At 39.6% G+C, this 25,317-nt stretch overlaps 1 protein-coding gene across 2 annotated transcripts in view; it reads right to left on the reverse strand.

Annotated features, from left to right (window-relative positions):
• The window catches only part of akt3a (v-akt murine thymoma viral oncogene homolog 3a), a 127,661-nt gene extending 104,656 nt beyond the window's left edge, over positions 1-23,005 (reverse strand). Inside the window, exons 1-2 of one of the 2 annotated variants that reach the window (XM_036573844.1) lie at positions 22,782-23,005; positions 6,380-6,713 (exon numbers count right to left, since the gene is read on the reverse strand). In XM_036573844.1, the coding sequence (XP_036429737.1) occupies positions 6,380-6,425 (46 nt within the window). In that variant the 5' untranslated portion in view covers positions 6,426-6,713; positions 22,782-23,005. The remainder of the gene's footprint in view (positions 1-6,379; positions 6,714-22,781) is intronic. The other variant, XM_036573845.1, reaches the window with a different exon arrangement.
• Between the last annotated feature and the right edge of the window lie 2,312 nt (positions 23,006-25,317).

A 25,317-nucleotide genomic window follows, 5' to 3' on the forward strand; every position in this document is an offset into this window, starting at 1 on the left:
TGCTGAAACACTCTAATGTACTAATAAGGGCTTTTTTTTTCTTTTTTAGTAGTGGTGATGCACCAAAACGTCAGCCACCAAAAAAGATTAAATACAACAGAATCTCATCAATATTTTTCTTCAGTTTTTTCTTAAATATGATCTTGAGGAAGGTCCTAAAGAAAAGTCTATGTCAGATTTATGACGTCTTCTTAAATCGCAAAGTTGTTCGTTTGCAACATTGTGCTTGAGTGTGCGTAGATTCTGTACTCACCCAAGCACAAATCCCAAATAAGAAAACTGTTGAAACTTTTGAATGTGAGAATCTTCATGGAAACTGCATAGGAGGATTTTAAGAAAAAAAAATCATCTTCAGAACAGTTAGTAAATGAGGCTCAGTGCTCCCTTTGCTTTAATGCACTGGCCTATGCATGTTCAAACATGCTGAGCGGAAGAACATCAACAGTCAAACTGTTGGCCGCATGGAACCACTTCACGGTTTCTATGAGGGACATTTGGCAAACGATCTGTAATCAATGTTCATGCTAAGTATCAGCGGGGGTACTACACAAAGACTTCTCCACTGTAGTTTTGATACCAGTTGAAAACATCCCGCTTGATATGCAGAATACAGCCAAACAGCGTAAACAAACAGGAAAAGTCCATGCTAGCACACTGTCATGCAACTACATTGTCAGAAGCAATAAGCCAGCTCACAAAAGGAGAATTCCACCAAAAACTTTCGACACAACACCATAGTAAACACAACACCATGCACAGAGTGAAAAGTGATCAGAGATGCTTTTCATGCTTTTACTGTTGGACCTACACCCTGTTACGTAACACAGAACCAATGCTCGGTTGTTGTCTGTAGAAAATAGAGGACTAACTTCATACCTTCAACTGACGTCATTGGTCTTAATGAACTGCACTTAGTTTGAAGTGTGTGTGTAGACATAATGGACATGGTCAACCGAGCTGCATGAAGTTCTTATGTGCTGTAATTGTAAATTCAAAGTGACTCATTTTGCCTTTCTCAGAAACAATTACCTTCTACAACATGGCATTTAGCAGGGCTTTTTGAAACAGTGAGCATTTGTACGATCTACGAACCACATTGTTTACAATGACCAATTAAGAAATGTATATTTTGAAGCTGATGACGATAACTAATGATCTGTTTCCAGGGCCTTAAGAATTACTCTTATTAAGAAGAAGCAAACAAGGCTGACTGTTTTTTTTTTTAATATCATAACCAACAGATAAACCTCAGAACTCCCTTTAATTGACATCATATATGTTACTGCCTTCAGCCTCCACCATCTTCATCCTAGATTACTCAGGGGCACGGCTACAGCAGACCTGAGCCTTAACCCGCACAAAGTAAACATTTCACCATGGTTGTCTTGATGGACAGTGGCATAACATACTGGGCATAGTATTGCAATAACCAGCTAATGCAGTAGATGTGTCTTGGGGGCACTGCAGCTCCACTGGCACAGTTAAAACCTGGCCAAAGCATTCAACATGACATAAGGTCCAGAACAGAGTAGAGAGCACATATTCTCTCAAACCGGACCTCAAAGAACCTCATCCGAGAGTGAGTGAAAGAATGCAGGAGAGAAAGAAAAGGACCTGATGGGAGCACTGATTTGAAAGCAGAATACTGGTAGGCATGAAACCAGTGAGCCAAACGATACAGCACAGTCAGTAACAGGGACTGCAAGGTCAGTGCATATGTGTATGTGTGTGTGTGAGAGAGAGAGAGAGAGAGAGAGAGAGAGAGAGAGAAATACATTTATGCCCTGTGACAAAGCATGTTAAAATTCATTAGTGTACATGATGACATATAATCAACGTGGAAAAGACTTGAAAACGATGCAGACAGTGAGAGAGAGAGAGAGAAAAGAGAGAGAGAGACATTCATTCATGTCTCTGCATCCTCTCCTCAGTACAGAGTGTTCCAAAGGTCCTGCGGGAGAGAGCATGGCAACCATGTGACTCTGCACTGAGCTCTACAGCCTCATAGCCAGCCGCTGGTTTACAGTCACACAGCCAAACATAAGCAATCACTAGTACTGCTCAATGTATATGATGTTTCATTAATTTACCCAAACTTACTTCTTTGATTCTATTCGATAACAAATATAGAACAGAAAAAACAGCAATGCAGTATAACTGGAAGTGACGATTGTTATCAATAGCATTTCATATTAGCTTATGTTAGTGCATGATTCTAGCAGAGATGTTCACAAGTCACTTCATGTGAGTCCAAGTCGAGCTTCGAGTATTATATTGTACGAAAGAAAACTGTGGTGTTTAACATAGGGATATAATCAAATACTCTGTTAACCGTTCGTGGTGCCAGAATTTGAATACTGAAATGACTATTCGTGTACTTGTTCTGTTTCAGAGCAAGAAGATGGAGAAAATAAACAGACTAACAATTCAATGAAACAACACTTGTATGTTTCAACAGGACAGTAAAATGTAATTGTTTTGCTTGTATTTGTGAGTATGGATGTGACACTTTGCCACTCTTATACACTCTGTATAAAAGTGGTGCAGCACAATTTTATTCATAACTAGGCTGACTAGCTGATGTTGGCTAAGTCCAGAGGCAGTGGAAACATAGTTCTCTGACAAACTAACATGCCTCTAGCCTCTTAACACCAGCGCTAACACCCAAAAGAGTTCGCCTACAGCTCTAGCCCTACATTTCTGCCAAAGCACCCTTTTTGGACGTTTTTTTAATTCTTGCAGATACTTGGATAGCAAAATATTAAAATGAGTCAGAATGCACATCCCTAGCTAACAAGAACAAGGCAAAACAACTTGAACAAGTTTGCTAGTCTGTAGTTTGTATAGCAACTATGCTAGCCACCTAGCATAATAACCAGTCAAGCTGAAGTTTTAGTAAGTTTTAAAGGAATGAGATCTGTAACTTACTAAAACTTCAGCTGGATGGGCTGACAACTTTAGCTAAATTAGCTATAGCGCTAGCTAGAACACTTGCCATCCAAGCTACGTTAGCCACCGTTTCAAGTTGTTTTGCCTCTTTCCTTCTTTCCTTTAAACACTGCATTTTCTGCATGTAGAGCTTCATTCTGTCCAAAAGGCTGGAGGATTTCCATAATGTTGGTGCTCCTGATTTATTCTGTTTTTGTTCGTGTTTTTTTCTCGGTCTAAAGTCTGAGTCTAGTTGCAAGTCAGTTAAGAGTGGCACAAAGTTGATTCACAAGTTGACTGGCCTGTGTGCCCATCTGTGGTTACTTGAATATCATGCAGACTAACACTCAAAGCATTAAGCACCATTGGAATCCAGCACCTGTGGCCAGTCATTGTATATAATAAAATGCCTGAAGGGAGATGAGCGGAAGTTTTCGAGAAGAGTCAAAGAGGTCTCTGTAAGTGAGGGGGAAGCTCCTAGTGACCCATTCACTGGTGTAGTAAACAGGAAATTATGTCATTCGTTTGGTCATCCTCCGCTCCTTCTCTCTCTCGCTCTCCTTTAGCTCTATTTTTAAAAGAGCGCGGAGTGGATGCAGCGGCCAGGCCGAGCCAAGCTAGGGACGCGGCCAAAGAAACGTCTACTGCAGCAAACACCAACATGTCTAGCAATACAGAAACAAGGCTGGGGGGTGAAGGAGAAATAAAGAAAGAGAAAGAAAGTAAGAGATGATGAGACAGAGAGAGACAGCAACAAAATGGAAAATTAAAGGTAGGGGCAGAGTCTGAGAAGGGAGAGTGAAAGCAATAATGGAAAGAGAGAGTGGTGGAGACAAAGCAGGAAAAGAAAGGAAAAGGAGAGGGTGATCGGGGTCATCCTGGCAGACGGCCAAGCCCAACACAACGAGGTCTGTTTCCCAGCCCAGGGCTGCAGCACCACACATACACACAAATGCTCACCCCCAGTCAACCCATTCTACGGCTACAGGCCCGGCCCAGGCGTGGCCACAGCCACATACGCTCTCAAATCTCACTCATCCTGGCTAATTCATATGTGTTTTCTAAGAAAATAAATAAGCAGCAGGAGTGAACTGGTAACTCAGACTATGTCCATATGCAAACAAACCACTGATATCATCACAGATGTGTTCTTTTGTATAAAGGACTGATGTTTTAACTTGCTACTCTGTACGTTCTAGAGCATCGCTCAATTTATCAAAGTACCCAAATGCTGTTGTCTATGAGCATTCATCACTGTCTTATGGACAACTTACATGTCTGTTAGAAATATTGCATTAAAGGGCCCATATCATGAAGTGACAAACATTCCTACCGTTTTTTTTCAATCAAACATTTTGATGTAGCATGTAAACATTGTTACCAAACATAACATTCACTTCACAGTCCATACATTCCATATATGGAAACTGAGCTGCAAAAACAGCCCGTTTTGAATTCTTTGTTTTTTGTGATGTCACAAAAACCATCACATTTGCTTATGTCCACCTAATTAGCCTACAGCAATTAAGCCCTGCCCATTCACACTGAAGTCTTAAAGTCACAGCAATAAAAACAGCCTGTCAAAATGAAACAGCACTGTTTTTGGTACATTAAACCAAATGAAAGAATAAAGTAAGACATGGGCCCTTTAAGTCCTTAAACACAATCCTTAAACTAAAGTTTTACCATTACCCTGAAAATGTGAAAACTATGAATAATGCAAAATTTACACAGCTATGCCAGAAACTTTCATTTTCCTATCTGAGAAATAAACTAGCCAGCTTTACTGCTGCAGATTCTGGAACAGCCAATGCATCAAACGGGCAGCATCTGGAAAGAAGCAGCTTTGAGGTAGGCTACACAGCAAAAAGGTAGCAAAAAATTCAGCTTTGCCGGTATCATCCCACTTCTTCAGCTTAACATGTGGAAATACATACTGTGTGTGAGACGATCAATAAGGGTGAAAAAGGGGGAAGGAAAAAAAGCAGCCACAAATCACATCAGGCATGAAGCCCCACCACCCCACTGCTTGAAATTTCACCATAAAAATCAATGTAAGACACATTGTAACTGGAGTCACCTAAATCAACTCAACTGTGGCAGTCACAAACCATCAGCCCATAATTCAGCCAGGGGTGTCAGCGGAGGGGTAGCAGAGTTTGGGATGCAGTAAACACCGCAGGATGTTGAGTATGAGATCAACAGAGATGCAGGGACAGAGGACAGAGCAAAGATAGAGCAATCACAGTGTTCAGATGCCCAAAGAGTTATAGAGAGAAGATAAATAAGCCATATGTGCAAAAGTATCTAGACACCTCTTCTAACAGGGATGCTGTAGAGTGGCCACACATTAGGGGTATAAAGCACCCAGCACATCCCTGTCAGAGAAGATACATAAGCTATAGGTGTAAATGATGCTCTAGATTGGCCACTCCAGAGTTCCCAGCAGAGAGCCGTGGAACAGTGGATGGAGTGATATCTTTGGGATGAGATGGAGTGACCCAAAACTGATCACTCCATAGAAGTACCTGACCTCACTAATTCTCTCATGGCTCAATACAACATGAGTTCAAAAAAGAAAAATGTTGGATGAGCAGGTGTCAAGAACCCTGTTCCTGGAGATCTACCTTCCTGGCTCCAACAACAATGTGCTACACCCGCTCCAGCTAGAAGTCCTTGACTGGATCAGATGCTTGAGTGTTAGGTAAGGGGCCTGCTGGGTGCAGATCAGAACTAGACTCTCCAAGAAGGTAGATCTCCAGGACCAGGGCTGGTGGCCCCTGATGTCGAGACAAATCCCACCCCTAAGTAAAGATGCCACCTCTAAGTCAGTAGCAACAGCAGTCTGGTCTGCTTCCACGTGGCAATCACAGAGCGGATATGTATGCATGTATGTGTACATAACAGGGCCCATGCAATCTGTCTTCGGAATATAGTTTCAAATCCTTTACAAACATATAGAGGCAGAAAAATCACACAGGCCATGCTGTATTACTAGAGCCTGTTCTCAGTCTCAGTGAGAGTCTATGAATATGAGATATATAGAATATATAATCAAACCAGTAAAAGGTAGCAGGCAGAGAGAGAGATATGATGGACACTGGTCTTAATACAGCATTCAGAACCACTTAGAGAGAGACAGACACACAGACACGCACACATTCTTACCGATACATACAATGACACATGTGCTCTTCATCTATGTTCTATCTGTGTAGTGAGAAACTATAGTTACAGACAAACACACACATACAGACAGGCACGCCCACACACGCCGGCATCCAGCATAATCTGACTGAAGCCATGCTGTGGCATACTACAGCAGCAGAGCCCACCCATGATAGAGGAATCAGTCCCTGGAGACACAAACACAGTCTCACTCTCACATTCACGTTCAAACGCAGCCAAGCCCGTTAGTTAACCAAGCCTCTGAGAGCAGCCAGGCACTTACCCCTCTTCTGCACCCAGCCTTCTTTGACGATGGTGACATCGCTCATGATGCCTCTGTCACGGTGTGCTCTCCGCTGCTACACGCCAGCTCCAGAAGGAGTGGGGAGGTGTTGGGAGTTGGGGGGGGGTGAGGAGAGGAAGAGGGGAGGGGAGGGGTCAGCGTCTCACTCACTCCCTCCCTGCCTGCCTGGTGCTCTCCCTCTCTCTCTCGCTCTCCGTCGGTTCACTCTCTCTCTCCTGTCGAAGCCGTTATGGAGGCTTTCCCCTCCTTCCGACGCTTCTCTCTCTCTCGCACGCGCTCTTCAGACCTTCCCACTCCTCAGCAGTGAGTCAGCCTAGAACAAACACACACACACACACACACAAAAATGGAATGCATGGATTTTTCATTCTCGACCCCCTCCTCCCCTCCCAAATTCTTACCCAACCGACAAGCAAGCCTGAAAAACAAGCCTCCTGGTTCTCCCCTCATACATCTTAACCCCCTCATAGACACTTTACCCCTGTTTACTTTCAAAATGCACTTAAAGGGGAATTCCACCATTTTTTTTTGAATTTCTGCATAATTCTGTTGCTAAGATGAAAAAAAGTCATTCAGAGCAGTTTGATATAAAATGGATCATTGCAGAGGAACTTACCAACTCCAATGGTGGTGATAGGAACCAGGGGTTGCAATGTCTACAACACAGATATGGCCATTTTATTCACTATCTAAAACCACCAGTGGTCCTACAGGTGTCTTAAGTTTTTGTATGTAATGACGATCATGGAGAAACAGTGCTATATCTGAAAAAACACACTTTCCCTTATGGACTATTTTGTGGACCATGTCTGCTGCCACAAATGGCTTTTAGGACAAAACTGTATTTCAAAATAGAGATATTTCAAGTATCAGGCAGCATATTCATAACCTTTTCATGTGCTATCTTTCTGTGAGGGAGCTTTTAGAGGCATTAAACTCTGCAGATGTCTGGTTCCTATCACCATCACTGTGAACAATTTTAAGGGGTTAAATATTTCAATAATCATTAATATGAGCTGACAATTGTATATTTGATTTTAATGTCTTTAATGTCTTTGAATACTCCAGTAGAGTTAAACAGCGCTTTTCTGACTGCTATGACTGTCACACTTTTTAAATACAAAATGTCTCCTTAAATTATATAAAGCCATAAGTCTGTGCACCTTTTGTCATAATACATGTTTTATTGAGTGAAAATAAGTTAACATATCGTCTACAGAGGACACACTTCCGAACACTGTAATGTGCAACTACTGTTTATTTGCTGGATTTAACATACTGGGGGGAGACTAAAATGTGGCCTGTGCAAAAGTTATGGCGCATTTTATGTTTATTTGTTGTTTTTGTTTCATTTTATGATTTATTTACTATTATCTCCAAATCACATCTCCAAAATGATAACTTTACAGGAGAAGGAAAAAACAAACGCAATGTAAGCCAATAGAACCATTTCATTCCTCATGAAATTTATATACAATGTAAAGAGCAACAGACATTTTCAAATAATGTCAAAAACTGAAAAATGCACACACAAATACATACGTTATAACCTAATGTTCAAGGTTAGGTGCTGAATTTTGCCCTGTTTACACCTTGCATTAACATGTGTTTCCCATCCTGATTGTATCTGCATATATTTTGCCTGGATTCCATTTAAACTCTTCACAAAAACATCTCCATTTTGACCAGATGAGATCTGATTTTACTTTCCAGAGTAAAAACACCATCAACACATACGTCATTTCAGTTTTACTTCCATGTACTTTCACTGAAAACACATGCTGATGCAAGGTGTTGGACGCATTTGCTGTTTTTGTTATTTCAACCATGAGTTTTTATTCAACTTTACAAGTTATTGTGTGGTTATAATATAGATTTTTACCACCAGGAATTACCAGATACTGATACCCAAAGGTTTTCTGAGCCCTAGTTTGAACAAGTGCATTAATGATGACTTCCTCATAGTGCCCAGGTCAAGCACTGTTGCACGTTAAATGCAGATGAATAACATAAAATGTCCTCAGGGCATACATGGCACATGAACGTACCTTAAGTTTGCATTAAAACAATAATCAATAAATTCTATAGTAAGCATGGGCGAAATGGTAAGGACTTAAAATCTATTCTGTAAAATCCCTGTACTCTCATTTTCATTTTCTGAAAAGCTCTCTGGACTGCCAGTAAATATTGGTGTCTCATTGACATTAGGTATAACAGGTGTGCTGCATAATTTCCTCAGGCAAGTCTATTATGGATTGTAGGACATAGTGTTTAGCATAAAACCTAAAACTCAGTTTTGCAGCTGTGGCCTCTACACTACTCCCACGGCTTGATTTTTAAATGAGGGATGTCAGATATGATGAGGTGCATTCAATGTACATTTGTATTCATGTAACACAACTAGAAGCAAACTGCTGAAGCGTTTATGTCTTGCCCGAAGCAAAGGGATCAAAACTCCAAGGGTGTTGCCCTGAAATAGACATTCCTCCACTCTACTGAATGTGCATACTTTGCCTTGCGGACACAGAATGCAAAGTTGACCTCTTGACTTGTTGAACTTCAGCTAGTGACCACAGGGCTGTGCGGTGGACCCACGGTCAATAAGTATGAGTTCTATCCTCATTAAAAACAGAATGACATACAAAATTGCATGCATTTTCAGGAAGCAATGATTTGTACATGGCCAGTATTCCCACCAGTCCACCAGAGAAAATAGCATTCCGATAAAATCAGCTACTCTCAACTCTGAACACCTGCATAAAATAAAGAATAAGATAACTTTAAACTCTTAACGTAAAACAACTCAAAACAGCTAGTTTAGAAAAGTCATTCCTTTTTTCTTTTATGCATTATTCATGTTTTCTGCTCCAATCAATCAACATATACAGAGGGAGAAGAGAGAGGAGGAAGCCTATGAAGTACTTTAGTAGGCCACCATGTTAGGAGAGCAAATGAGGTAAACTTAAAATAGTGTTCACTAAGCATTTAAGCAAATCTTCTTGGCTAATTTATGAAAGTAGACGGTACTTTTAAATGTTAATTATGCTATTTATAGTCAACAACAGTTACAGTGGTTATTTTCTGACAATGTATACAAAGTGACTAAAATCTTGAATAATCTCCATGTGGTAATCCCAATGCGTCAGTTTTCTGACCAATTTGTGTCTCTTGAAGTTTGACCCAGATCTTTCAGTATGATCATCCAGACTGTGGCTATGACGAGGTGTAAAATTATCACTCATCACCCTATGAAACTTCTCACAAAAGCATGATGATCCCATGTTCAAAACATGAACGTTTCAGATGCCCAGAGACTAATTAATGTTGTTTACTCAAATTGAGATCGCACGGCAATGAAATGGACTGTACGAAGCTGCAGCAAGCTCTGGGTCTAGGTCGAACCTTACTTGAAGATTAAGTAAGCCTATAGAATCAAAGATTAAAAAGACAAACAAACAAACAAAAAAGCTGAACAAAAAACATAAGAATGAACCAGTAAACAAAGCTGACAGAAGAAAAAACTTAAATAATCTGGGATAGAGATGATAGAAATAAGAGAACCTCCTCTTTTCTCTAGAATCTGCTGCAAGAACACCATAACAAGAGCCAATTTATCTAATAATTATATTAATTATAGTATCATATAATTAATCTAGTGCATAAAAAAATGTAAGCAACACTGAAAAATTACAGCAGATGTATAACAGACATTTTTAGACAATGTTTATCTTAAAAGTTGTGTAAAAACTACAGTTATTATGAATAAATAAATAAAGGTGGGGAGAATGATAATGATATTCGTATTAATATTTATCTTTTAAAGCTAAAAAAATACAAAAACGATGAATAAATTATGCTGGGGGAACAATCAGATCTACATTCTAGGTGTGGTTCAGTTTGAGTTGCTTGCCAGAGCACAGAGAGGCAGAGCAGTGAACTTTCTGCACTTTTAATCACAGAGGCAGCAGAGCAGGAGACAGCGGTCAGTATTTGGGTCAGTATTTGGTCACATATGTGCGTGAGAGAGAGTCTGTGACTGTAACTTTATTAGTGAACAACAAAACGTTCATTAACATGGGTCACAGTTCACATACATCAGAAACATAACCTGTTTAGAATTTAACAGAGGCGCCGCTACAAACACGTAAACAAAACTCTAATGGCTAAGCTCTAATCGCAGATGGCTACGAACTAATAATGCTAATAACCTGAACTAAACCACATCTAAATCCAGCACCCAACTAACAAGAATCATATATGCCTTAACAACAGCTATTAAAAGATACTTAACACTTACTCAAACGCCATATCAATATTATAAACACAGTCCCAGTAATTTCCAGGGTTGATATGAACGCAGTAATTCTTAATTCAGCTAAAAATGGTGCAAAGTAAACTCAAGCAGGAACACCATCTGGGCCAATCTAATCTAATTATAAAGAAAATCTGAGTAAAAGGTTCATCATAGGTGAGAGCCGTCAAAGAGCTGTTTGAGTTGCATCTAAATCCTCTATTAATATGATAAAAAGGGACCAAACAAGCATCAATGGTGTCCTTGTTCTTCTATTTGTAGCTGGAAAGACTTACGAGGTCAGGCCAAGCCCAGCGAAGCACCAGGTCTGCTGTCGTGATCTGACTGGAATGTTCAGCGTTTCCAGAGACGCTCACGTATCAGAGGTGAAATAAGGGAGACGGTGAGATAAAGCTGGACTGGGTTCAGCAGCACATCCTCGAGGGAGCCTTTAGTTATTCTAAAGAGAACTTTCCTTGTTTCTCCTCCAACCCGTGTACTTTCGCAGACCTCTTTGATGCTATGAATGAATTCATGTTTTATAACATGGTAGTGAAAACGTGTTTGCTGCAATAGATTCATCTACTTCCAGCTCCAATGTACATTTTGGAAAGGTGAAAAAAGGATGATGAAAAAATCAGACAAGCCAAGTAAATGTAAGCTGAGGATGTGAGCTTGGATGTGGTTCTTCAACATGATGACTTCCCCAAGGACATATAAGCTCTTTGAAAGTCCAATCAAAGTATAGTGCAGTGCCTGTCCTTGCACATCATTCAGAAGTCATCTACCTTGAGTATGGCTGAATTCTACAAGCTTGTCGTACATCAGCAGCTCTTATGGCTGGAGACAGTTGTGACTCAGTCTGACGCATTGCCCTTGTCTGTATGGCAAAGCGGTGGAGGAAATGTATTGTGCTATTCCACTCCGCCTCCTTAGCTACTGCAGCTCCTTCATATCTCTCTCTTCCTCTCTCTCTCAGCAACAACAAAACTATTCACCCATTCCTCTCACACCTTCAGACTGACAGAAAACTTCCACTGCCATCAAAGACGTGGTCCTGCAGATGTAAACCTGATGCCGAAGAGTTGGCAGCAGACACACCAAACTCGGTTCCTCTGTGGAGCCGACAGAAGCACCCATGAAATATTTATTTTATTAATGAGCACAGGTGGGAGGAGCTCAGACACATGAACCAGCATCACATGTGCCTGGTAATGGCACCCAAACCCAGCAAGTCAAGCAGCACTATGTACATTAGATGTGCATATACACACTATATGTGCATTACATATCTGAACTATATACATTTAATGAAGATGTATGTGGTTTCCTGTAGGCCGTAGCGATACATCGGTGTGTAATGAAAGGGAAAACAATCATTATTATCAGTTCAATATTAGAATTACTGCCAATAACTACACCCAAGGGCTCAATTCTTAGCTCATGCATGCATGCATGTGTAGCCATTAGCGCTGGACATTTCCATTCTTTTCAACTTATTCAAATAGATAGCTACCAATAGATATTCCAGTAAGAGTCCTTGGGCAAGACTACTTACAGCACATCCAAATGTGGTTCTGTAAGTCTGCCACATTATTTAAAACATTTACATAAATGAATGTAAATTATTATCACATCTAGCTATGTAATGGCTCTGTTAAAATGAATCAATGAACCTTCTGCGCTTCATATGTGGACTGTAGCGGTGATTCGTTTCAATTAATAATGATTGATTATTGATTCCAATACAGCCACAACAATGTGTTGTCAGTTATTGTAATCAGCCCAGAAATTCCATATTGATGTATCCCTTGTTTCTAGCTTTGGTAAAATTATATTCTCTAACTAAAAGTACTGAGATGTACCCTTGGGGGTACCACCCCAGTGACAAGATGGGTACTGCCTCAGTGACAGCTTTGTACCTTTTTTCTCAGAGTATGTGAGATTCCCTGTAAAACCCTTAGCATCTGAAACCTGGTATCTCAGAAGACTGTGATAATCCTCACCTGCATTTTAGTGTTACAATAAAGTCAATATTCTCACAGATTTGCCAGAGATGAGGCCCATGCAGTGACCTAAATGCAGACCACTCAATACTCAACAGACCATTTAAGGAATGAGGAAACTTTTAGAATCATTTTGTTGAAACTCAATGTAACCTCACCCCTGGCAGCTACATTACTTCTTTTTAACAACAACAAAAAAGCATGACAGGATTATGTAACAAACACTGTTAATAGTGTGACCAATAACCACCACTTTCTGATACCCTACACGGCCAAAGGTATGTGAACACTCGAACATCACGTCCATATGTGCTTGCTAATCATCTCATTTCCAAACCATGGGCATTAAAATTGGATTGGTCTCCCTTTGCTGTTACAACTGCCTCCACTTATCTGGGAAGGTTTTGCACTACATTTTGGCTGATAGTTTCAGAACAACAGCATTAATGAGGTTGGGCACTGATGTTGGGCGTTCTAGTTCATCCCAAAGGTGTGTGACGTGGTTAAGGTCAGGACTCTGTCCAGGCAAGTCATGTTTTTCCACACCTAACTCAGCAAATCATTTCATTATACAGTTGACCGAGTCAGCTCTAGCAGGACAGAAATTTCAACTGCCTTGTTAGAAATAACACCTGTTAGCAATGGGTGTGGATGCAATTAGAATTAGAAGGGGTGTCCACATACTTCAATCAATCAATATTAACGTCAATATTTGTTTACTTGGACCGGGAATGAAAAATACCCATGATAAAACGGAGAGTTCCGATCCTAAAATCTGACTGGCTGAGCCACGCACACATATGACCATCTCACAACAACTGAATTGTATATTACTGCGTCACAGCACGGCAAAAACTTGTGCTGTTAATGGAATGATCTTTGACTCTAATGCTGCTCGTATGGATCATGGAGTATATTGATGAAGTAAGAACCCATTTTTGGTTTAAGGGGCTGGCGACTTATGTTCCTAACTAGAACTAGGCTGGTCAGCTAGCTAACAGGTTAAAAGATAGCCAACAGCCTAAACAACTCCATCATTAATGTCACAGGCTTGAAGTACTTACAGTATGATTAACTGTAAAACAGCAGTATAAAAGTCTAAAAATGTCACTTGAATGGATTACGCATTTCAAATGTACGCGCATCATGCCTAAGAACACCCTTCCCATGATAAAATTGCAGTAACGCACAGCCTCTCGTGGCTTATTGCTTTATTATTACATGAATTGGACTAAATTATTGTCATTAGTGCTTGAATAAACAATAGTCTGTAAAGCAAGATAGCCCTCAAAAACCTCTTAAAGCTCCTCAGATCAGGAAAATATGTGATGACAAAAATACAAACTACAAGAGAGTTCATGATTGTAGTCAAAAAATTAACCATGAAGAAATATTCATGCCAGCAAACACATTCCAGTGGAAAACCAAGCTGTAGCTGTTGAACTGCATGCACTTCCCTTCACCCCTGTTAGCTCAAGTCAAACGACAATATCAGCAGAACGATAAACTGCAGAAGATCTATATGCAACATGCCTCAATACAGCTACCTGCAGGACCAGCACACTAATATTCACCTCAAAGGTAATATTTCACTCACACTGGTATCACTGCTTTGGATTACATCTGACACAAAATACAGACACTTCGGCAGAAAACTGGAAAAAAAATCAAGAAGGTGCTTCAATAAGTTACTTCTGAATTCAGCGACAGGTAGAAACCTTTGTTGGAAAACATTCTGATCACCAGTTTTGAAGATATGGGATTTCCCCACAGCAGGGACACTGTCACGAACATCTTTACACAGGCACAGACTGCTAATGAGGAAGCCGAGAGCAAAAAGAAATGTCACAGGAATGGCAGGTTAGGTTTTAAAAAAAGAGTTTAAAAATATCTGTACATACTCATAGCAGTAAGTTCCACTTAAACTACACACCTGCTGTGAGGAAAAACTCAACTTTTCAATTTAAAGCTCCACTAAACAGAATTTGCCACTGAAACAATATCACTTTAAAGTTTTCCTAATTCATGCAAACACCACTTCGAAACAAAGGAAGCCCACAGTCACCCATGTTAACAAGACCAAGAACATAGTACGCGGTCTTTCTCTTCTAGTGTCCAGGGTAACTGTGGTTACTGTGTTACTCAGATATTGTGACAAGCCATGTGGCGAACCATGAGACTAGCAGTAATATATGATCAACAAGTCTAATGTGTCAAGGGAGGAGAGGAGAATGATAAACTAATACCATGAATCGCTGAAGAATTAAATTTGTGTGGTCCAGCAGAGCCACTTTTGTTTATAATATCAGGGAACCAGGTTCAATCCCCTGATGGTACATAAGTTAAAATCGTATTTAATACTTAGCAGCACCTCAAATGACTACCTCTGACATCAATTTTCTCTTTCACATAGCCAAAACTAAGATTCAGTCAGGGAAAAGAACAAAACCAATGCTTCAATCCAGAGCTCCATAAAAAAGGGCGCTTATATCGGCCTAGCATATATGCTAACGGGCTAAACCATGAATACAAACTTCCCTTAATGTCTTTTCACCAAATTCAACCCATTAACTGCGATCACAACCTCTTAAGTACACAAAAATCATAAAGTGGTGAGATGAGAGCTTATCACTCTTGTTAAAGCGCAAATACGATAGGGCTTTGGCCTTGAAACGAAGTGCAGTATCACTTTAAAGCTGAAAATGGTTTCAGTTTACCTAATTAATGTAAACGCTGTTTCAAAACAAAGGGAACCCGCAGTCTCCCTTTATGAAACTCTCCTGCTGCTGCTCTCCCTGGAGAAAGCCTTAAACACACAAAGAGAATCCCCCTCAACGCTATAACTGGCTGGCTGGCTTCTTTGCATAAGCTACTGTGCAGCCATTCAGTCTTGGAGGCAAGCAAACTACCAACTACAGCAACAGCTTGGGTGTTTAAAACCCACTCCAAAAGGAATCGCTGTCACTGAACGTTCAGCGGAAAACTAGAGGAGAATGGGGGCAACTGTCCGTTTTCTTCCATTACTTCAAAAGTACCTCGTCTGTGTGCAATAAGAAATATGACCATTAATATATTTTCACCCAGACAGAAAAGACAGTATCATTGAATTGTACTCACTTTAGCTCAGATTAATATAATTAATGCTGCCGTATTTAGCCCAATGCTATTAAAGTTGTTGTTTTTTTTTCATTTATTTGGTAGCTTAATAATTTGGTAAAATTTCAGGCATGATCTGCTTTTCTGGGCCTAAATGTAGGTTCTGTTATGTTTTGTTCTAACTTAAAATTAAAATTAATCACATTGCAGACACATCGTCCCTCTGGAATTATAAGATTCTAGCTGACATTTTTGTCAATTTTTTTTACGTTTTATTCATTTTTGGACTTTTTAAATCTAGAAAACAAAAAGGTTCTATCGCCAAAGTCAAACTCTTAGTTCTATAAGGTTCTATCTGTGAGCCAATTAGCACTTTGAATACACACAAGAGGACCAATCAGGTTCTGTTTCTTTGTCGTGTCACCGTTGTTGTGCGGGAAAAGTTTATCAAACTTTGAGCGACATGAAAGCATGTTCCTGAAACTCTGCCTGTCTTCTTTCTTTAAAAGTTTTTCTTTAAAAATTGTCTTATGTTTTATAAATGTTAAGCCTTAAACATAATTAAATAGTAAACATTTGAATTGATGGGCTCTTAATTACAACAAACATTAATTTAATTCATCCATTTTTTTCTTCTTTCTTTCAAAATAAGATGTTTTGTGCATTAGAGTCACATTTCTGATATAAAACAAAACACTGTCTTTACACTGACCTGCTACACTTACTTGCTCAGACAGTTTATTGGCTGGTTTCTGTCTAAACTGAAGCTTAAACTAATGGTTCCTACCTTAAACTGACCTCTGCACTGGACAAAATATTCTATTAACACTTTTTTTGAACAAGAAAAAGATGATTTGTCCTAAAACAAGAAATACATTTTATGAAACAAATGTAATAAAAAATATCATATAAAGCATTAAATTTAACTTTCTGATCATGTAAACACTGTACAACACTAATTCAATGGTTAAAACAATTTACCAGTGTTTGTGTTCCTTGGAAATCATTGCTTCTTTTCATGTTTTGTCAGACAGAACCTTATAATTCCAAGCAGAAAGTGGGTTCATAAGATTAGAAGATTGTATCTGCATTTGACCTGCTCCAAAAAACTCACTTATAAATTTGACAGGATTTTGAAATTGTACATTTAGAATACAATTAGGGTGTCTGTCATTTTCATGTATGAATCAGTTTTGCTATTTAGAATGCAAAATCTTTGAAACTCAACATCTCAAAACTGCTCAGAATGCAGGTAGAACCTTATAATTCCAAGGGGACGATATGTAGATACCCATTCATACTTTTAAATGTATAATATTGCCACAACACAAAAACAAATTGATTATTGGGCAAAATAATATATTGTATTGTATAATAATGTATTTATTGATAAGCAGATAGAGAACAACCATAACTGAACTTTATCTTTCATGCTTTTGATTAAATACACACTTTTAAAATTCAAATTTAGCGAAAGATTACAACAGAAAAGTTGGTTACGTCTATGTCAACACAGACAAACAGGGTGATTATATTTTCCAGTGTGTGTCAGCAGCAATAATCATGATAAAAGCAAAGCAAACAGTCATGATACTATCTTGTATACTAGCTCGTTGCTACAATACAGAGATCACTCACATTAATTTGTAACCTACAACTGTGATTCAACTGATTCCTTTGTGTGAAAGCAAAAGGCAAAACACTATACATCCCAAAATAATCTTTCATAACTCAAAATCATTGCTTGTCTATAGTTTGTCCTGAGATAAAACAATCTCACTTCTTTTCCTCAAGTATAAAGAGAAAACACTTGAGATATCAAGTGTGTTACAATTGTCCCTGGCCTCTCCTAATCTAGAAGAGTAGCCCAGTTCATTTGCTTGTTTGCTCTTTATTTCAGCAAGGTGAATACGCTGAAGTTTCCACTCCTCTTTTCACATCAGCCCTGGGCCAAATTGCATATCAAAACAAGCCAGCGAGGTTCAGAAAAGCTCAGACAAATCATGTCTTTATGATTGCTATTCTGTCATTTTTCTCCACATCCCTCCAAGGATGTACTTATAAAGAGAAATAAAGCCCTAATAATATGAGACAGCTTCTTGGGTTTCATTTACCCAGACAGCCAATTCCAATTGTATGACATGTCCAGTCTGTCCACCTTAATACAGAGACACAGTCACAACTGAATTCACACATGAAGAAAAACAAACCCAAAAAGTTTCAGTGTGACCAACAGACCAGTTTGATCAAAGACAACTGATATAAACTGATATAAACTCTCACATTTCTTATCACATGGCTGTCACTAGCGCTGCAACAAATATTCAATAATATTGAATTAATTTGATAATTAAAATATCTGTGAAGTCATTCAAATAACCAACATGTTCACTACTTTTATGAAACATGTGGAAACAAGTTGTTTATCAAGCACATAGTTGACAGCTCTGCACACTGGAAACATTGAAGATGTGGCACATAACGTTCACAACTACCTGATTCAATGTGGCAGTATCAGTCTAAATAAGCTTCCTACTGCTTCAGAGCTAACATGCTCTAGCTAGCATATTCTCAGTTGTATGTAATACCAAGAAGAAATGAGTGTGCACTGGCTAGTTCTCCACAAAGAAATGTACTGAGACGACCCTGGGCAGTCTCAAAGTCACCCGTGTGCAGTGCATGCTCTGGTAGTAAGCAGTTTTGACCAGCTTAAATACCTTGATCATGAGCTCTTCACTGAAAAGAGTTGACCAAATGGTTGTTTTCACTTTTAAGACGATTAAAAAAAGATGCTGCCACCTCTGCTTTCTTTCTTTTCCTGCACTGGGCATCATTCACATTCTCAGCAACCTGTTCAGGGATGTCAGACTGGGCAGGATCCCCAGGTTAGCATCTCAACACAACCCACTATGCTTGCAATTAGATATTTTCCCCAAATCATTCAGCCCTCCCTGCAGACTGGTTACTGAATTGGAGATGAATGAATAATGAGAGAGTGCACACTTATTCAGTGAGTGTAGGGGAGTCCCATACACACACACACACACACACACAACCAGAAACTCACAAACCAGAATGGAGGAAATGAAAAAGTTCTGAATGAACACTGCAGGATGTGGATGTCTGTGGTCTCAGAGGAGTTCCGCTAATCTGCCGCAGCCATAATTCAAAAACAGACACACTGTTGCACTCACACTAATGTTTCCCGTTCTCTCACACACTCTCTGCTCACAATCACCTTAAAGAAAGCAGAACTGTGGGTCCATGAAGAAAGAAAGAAGTCATTCAGTGCTTGTTCTGTCAATTCATATCTGGTTTGTTTACTTTTCTGAGCGCTGCCAGGAAGAGACAGAATATTGTTTATTTACATACAACATAAGGCACAACATAGGCTAATGCCCTATGTATTCCCATTAAGAACCAACATCAGCCAAAGTAGAAAAGAACACAAATAGATCGAATTACAACTGATCATTTGCAAAATTATGACTGATGCCTCTCAACTGCTTGCAATTATCTCTAAATGCTACTTCCTCAGTAAAGAACAGCAGTGAGAATGGCAGTAGTAGTAAATTAGTCTGAATTATTAGGCTAAGAAATGGTGGAAAGATGTGACTGAGGAACGTATGTCTGATGCACACCACCCCGATCATCTAGAGGATGGTGTTGCTTTTATTTCATTCGAGAAAAAGTTTTGGATTCTAAGTCTAAGGTAGGGCTGGGCAAAATGACGTTAAAAAATAAAAAAATATTATAGAATGACGTTAGATGTTAGCTTTTCTTAACATAGCTGCTGACACTTAGCAGCCAAATTACACAACAATGTGCAGTGCTCGCATGTGTGATAATCATTTAGTGTAAAGATAAATAATAATGCACTCGTATACATGGCATTATTGGTACTGTTTCATTACAGTTTGCTAAAAGACTGTGTGAAAGACTAAGGTCTCCTCAGCACTGACTAGTTCCAGTGATAGCTTTAGCATTAGCTCATCTGAAGGGGTGTCCTCCATCACAAACATCCTTTTATTAGACATGTTGAGTTCCTTGGTTTTATGATGTAAATATGGCTTCAAGAAACCATTTTTTGTTTGCTTTAAATTAGCCAGCATGCATTTTTTTAGTTTTTAAACATGTATATGTGCACTGAAGCCAGTTTCTTTAAATACAAAACATTAAACATATTCGTCTGTGTGCTTCTAAATTTTCCTTTGTAGAACCAATAGCAGGTATGACTTTTTTAAATTTTGCAAACAGAAAATGATCTGAAATTAAATCACAACTGCTGCCAATTAATAACCTCCCATCACCTCCACCAGCCACCAAACTTCACATTAACATCGCCCTGTATCACTTCAAGCCATTAAGACGACTTGGCCAACTTTCCATTATTGATGGAGCTCTTGTACAGGACTTGCAACAAACTGATCAAAAACAAACAGAATGATTAACTAAGTGCTTTGGTTAGATCAGTAATGTGTCAATGCTCTTTTATTTGTTGACAAATAACTAAAGTAATTTAACTAAAGTTTAGGTTCACCTGACACAAAAGACACAGGAGCCTAACGATGGGTCAAGTGAGGTTTGAGTTACAATTAAACAAACCACTTCCCATCAAGCTTTATCATTTAAATGTTTTTACCATCCGAACATGCCAGGCGGAAATAACACACACAGCTTAAGACACGTTTTATCAGCATTTCCTTATTAGCTAACAGATACTTTATCACTGTTTAGACAGTTTTTTCCATTCTCTAACTTACAGATAAAGCCACATCTACACATCTTATAATAAACAACAAGTTTCTTAGCAACTGCCCGGGCAGATTTCTTGAGACCCCCAGCCGGTTTATGGGTTTATTCTGCTCAAGTTCAGCTCAGCCAGCTAAGCAAACTTGGGCTGGAGAGTGCTTATCTGTCCCTGTTGAGTTAGGAGCTGGAAAATAACTGAAATGGGAACTCTAAGGATTAGAAACTCATGGTAAAGGTCTCCAAACTCTGGACTTTCAAGTGCTGGATTTTGTAATCATTCAACTGCTGATGTAATTGATTAAGGTAACTAAGCATCATACCTACCAATAATCACTTATATAATATACACTGTGGCCCCAGCAAGTATTTGGACACTTTAACCATCAGTAAACTTTAAAGTTTTTCATGTTTAACAAAATGATATTTGTTTGAAAGAAAAATACTTTTAGTACAGCATTAAACTGATGGTAGATTTTGTGTGGAGAATGCCTGGAGAAGCATTTCAACCAGACTGCACTAAGAGTACCATAAAGCACAGAGGTGGAAACTTCAAAGTCTGGGCCAAGCTGTTGTTTATTGATTGAATCATAAACTCAAAGGCATATACAAAGGCGTTTTGGATGCAAACCTGCAGAGGTCTGCAAAGATATTACTCAAATGATAACAGATACCTCTTAAAAGTAAAAGAAAATGAAAGTCTATTTAAAATAGCCATATCACCTGTAAAATGACACAACAATGAACTTTGTTGATTTTCTAAGTGAAAATAAATTAACACATCCTATAAACGGAACAAATCTACAATTTCTTTTTTTTCTTTTTGCTGAATTTAATATATTGAAAAAATGTGTTCTCTGTAAAGAAGAGAACTTATTTTAGAAAAGATGTCATCTGACCAGGGGTGCCCAAACGTCTCCATACGACTTTGAGTGCCATTTGGTTTCCTAACACAAAGAGCTTAATACATTTCATAGCAAGGCTCACCAACCTTACCTGCAAAGGGCCAATGTGGCTGCAGGTTTTCCTTTCAACTCAGCAGAGCACACCTCATACAACTAATCAATGGTTTAAAGACTGGGACCAACTGATTAAACCAGACTTCTTGACTGGACTGAAAACCTGCAGCAAAACCAGCCCAGTCTGGGAAGTCTAGGGATAAGATTGGTGACCATTGTTTTAAAGCAGGGGTGGGGGATTGCAGTCCTGGAGGGCCGGGTTCCTGCACAGGTTGGTGATCTTCCTGCTCAAGCACACCTGATTCAACTCCTCAGCTATTTATCAGGTTAGGTTGGTGTGCAAGAGCAGGAAAACCGAACTGTGCTGGACTCAGGCCCTCAGTTCCCCACCCCTGTTTTAAAGTATGACACAAATGTCCCTTGGGGTCACTGTGTATACAAACACACTTCAATCAGCAGCAGATCAAGGCAGCATCGTAAAACACGTCAGTCTCCACAGCATCCGAAAGCTTGTCACATTGCTGTCAGCTCTGTCTGTCCTGGTTTTAGTTTATCAGTGCTGCTGGCTGGCAGGCTGTAACCCAGCAGTGTTTTGCAGCGACGCAACCACAATAATGGCTGACGAGACGAGCCTTCTAACCCTGTTTGTTGTTGTTGTCGGTGCTTTAATTGGCGAGGGACACGATGCCCGAGTAAGCACGGATATAAACACTGTCATGAATGCAAAGAGTCACACATGTACGCGCACCAGCTACTGCCTGTCTGAGCCGCCAATGCATGCAGACTCATTTAAGCTGATGATACTTTATCTGGGAATAGGAGAGAATCTCCAATGTTGTTGTTTCATGCTCGTTTTAGCCTGACAGAGTGATAGTCATGAGTCGTTTCGTATGTTGTCGTTTAAACAGAGCTTAAAGTTTAAGCATAACATTTGTAAAAATGTCTAACTGTAGTAAAATCACCGAGCCGCTGGAATTCAAAGCGCTCGGGGCTGTTTGTTTATGGAGGACGGGGCTGTGTTAGCGCACATACAAGGCCGTAAAGCAGCAAATTGCACCTTCTCCTGATTCTAATAACTCGCAGCCTCCACGCCGCAGCATCCAGCCCGCCCCGCACCGCCTCAGCGTGGGTTTAGCTGTGAGGGAGGCGGCCGGTTACCGGTTAGCGGTTAAGAGACAGCCCGCTCCGCTCACTGACAACCACACAGTCAGCCGAGCAGAGCATAACAGAGGAGAGCAGAGGAGCCAGCCGCCCTCTGTTTACAACCCAGCTATGTTTACCTGGCGCCGGCGTTGGTGGGGCAAACCCCCCCGCCGCAGCTCTCCTGACTGATGGCGTGAGTGCGGGGTCTTCCTCAGCCCGCTGGCTCACCACCCGGCGCGGTGAGAGCAGCCTCGGGCCGCCCGCACTGTGACAACGGCACTGGCCAAAACAACACACAGCGGCGGCAGCTCCTCACCCCGCCGTCGGTTCGTCCGCCGCAGCTCCGAGCTCCTCACGCCACCGCTGCTCGTTGTTGACTTTCAGGCGTCTCAGTGACGTCACGCGTCCGCCGTCACTCCCGCGCGGACTCCCTCGCCGCTCAGCGCCGTAGGCTCGACCAGACCAGGTTCTCGCGAGAACTCCGGTCTGGCTGGTTAGAGACGTGGCTATGGCTCCTCTGCTCGACGCTGACATTAACAACACCTGACCTGAAGCTTATTTTTGCGAAAATACTGTAAACCCTGTGCTCTGTCCCCCTAAAAATATGATGAATGAAATGACCTGCGTTGTCATATTTTGCTTAATATGTTTTATTAATTCCCCCCCACTATAATCTTTCAGTAATCTTATGTGGAAAGCAATGTGGCCTGTCTGATGTGCTGTTGAGTCCTAAATTCATAGGTCATGTACAGAATTTGTCGTGTATTTATGGTTTCTGGACTACATAGAGGATCTAGTCTCCACAGTAGGAATACTGTAAGCCACATATGCTAGACCTTTAGCAGCATGTAGGCTAAGTAACACATGCTTTTTACAGATCTCATTAAATCCACTTAGATATGCTTAAGTGATTTAGACTGCCTCTTTTGTCTAGTGCCATCTAAGTTCAATTGCCCCATGCTCTTTCCAAATCTGATCCATTCATCAAATTGGTAGCCTAACTTCACTAATGCAAGTCACTAACCACAGTTTGGGCACAATTAAGGCAAAAATGATTCTTCTTCTTCTTATTATTATTATTATTATTATTATTATTATTATTGTTGTTGTTGTTGTTATTATTATAAATATATAATATATAAATTATATAATATACATTGTAAATACATTATTACACTACACTATGTGTTCAATAGGTTGATGAGTCAAATTTTGTAACAGTTATAATATTTCAGCTGGTTGTCCTTGTCTGGTCAAATTTGCATGTTAGAGGATGAAGAAATGGATGAAGGATGAAGAGGATGAAGAAATGTTCCTTGTAATGGATTTGAAAACATATAAACAAGCATACCTTCTCTTTTTATAACACTTTTTGTACCAGTGACCTAAATAGCATTCAGAGCACTTTTAAGCAGTGATTTGCTGCAGAGCTTTAAGGGTTGTGATGGGTACGGCACACTGTTTTTGTCCGTAACATATTTCCTGTCAGTCCATCCACTGGGAAAATTGCACTACATATTCCAGTGTTCAGAGGAGGAACTGCAGGAGATGAATGGAGGCAGGCTGCAGTGTTTCAGGCCGCTTTCAGCTTATTATACTCAAAGCAGATTTAGTTTTCATCTTTAAAAGATCAGATTTGTATGTTTAGACAAGCTATTTGTATGTGCTCCCTTTCCTGAGGCTGCATCCGTTTCTGTGTCATTTTCCCCATTTAATTAGAAAGAAAAATATCAGATATTTGTCAAGTATATAAAAACAAACTGTCCTGATTTGTAAACTTCTGTCCTCATATATAAAAAAAACGTAAATCCAAAGGTCTTTGAAATATTTTAAGTACTTGGTATTTTCTCCTTTTGTTTTAATGACAGTATGCACTCTAGTATGGCAAGCTGTTTAAACCTAAAATGACACCAGTGATACATCATAACTCTATTTTTACAAGTAAAAGCATAATTCCAACTGTTCAACATATAATTCTAACTAGTAAGAACAAGAATTATAGATTTTTGAATTGAATTACAGATCTTTTTATGTAATTACAGATATGAACATATATCTTTTTTTACTAATCACAATAAAAATTATAGATCTCCATAAATTAAATACTAGTTAGCCTTTTAATTTTTTTAATTTGTTGGCTGCAGGCGATATAGATTTTAACCTGAACTAGGCCATAAAATAGACTTTGAATAGGCCAAGTTTACACTTAAGCTGGAAGAAGAAAAGCAACCTATTTGCAATAACTGGGCTCAGAAGTAACCTGCTGTTTATTTATACTGGCACATGCATCAGGTCAGATCACAAGTTAACCTACTTTTAAAACTATATGGTGCAATACAGCTAGATCTGAAATAAAACCTAGATCAGGAAATCTCAAAATAAACTCTGCTTTATTTCCAACCCACCATAATAATATCATGGCCAATAAAGCTACTTGGTGCACGTGTTAGCTTCTTAAACTGTTGATAATTGTTGATAATTTAATTACTCCTCTAGTTGTTGAAATATTGTCAGTGTTCCTGGAGCACTCCTGTCACTCCCTTATTATTGTGACCACATTCAGTAGTCTGTTGAGTCAGATTCTTCCTCTACCCTTCATTCCTCTCCTTCTCGACTGCCTTCCATCTTGTGCCCTGCACTGATTTGCTGCACACATACCACCCTTTCCCGCCT

This window comes from Colossoma macropomum, unplaced genomic scaffold, assembly GCF_904425465.1.
Source record: "Colossoma macropomum unplaced genomic scaffold, Colossoma_macropomum, whole genome shotgun sequence".
NCBI classification, from domain to species: domain Eukaryota; kingdom Metazoa; phylum Chordata; class Actinopteri; order Characiformes; family Serrasalmidae; genus Colossoma; species Colossoma macropomum.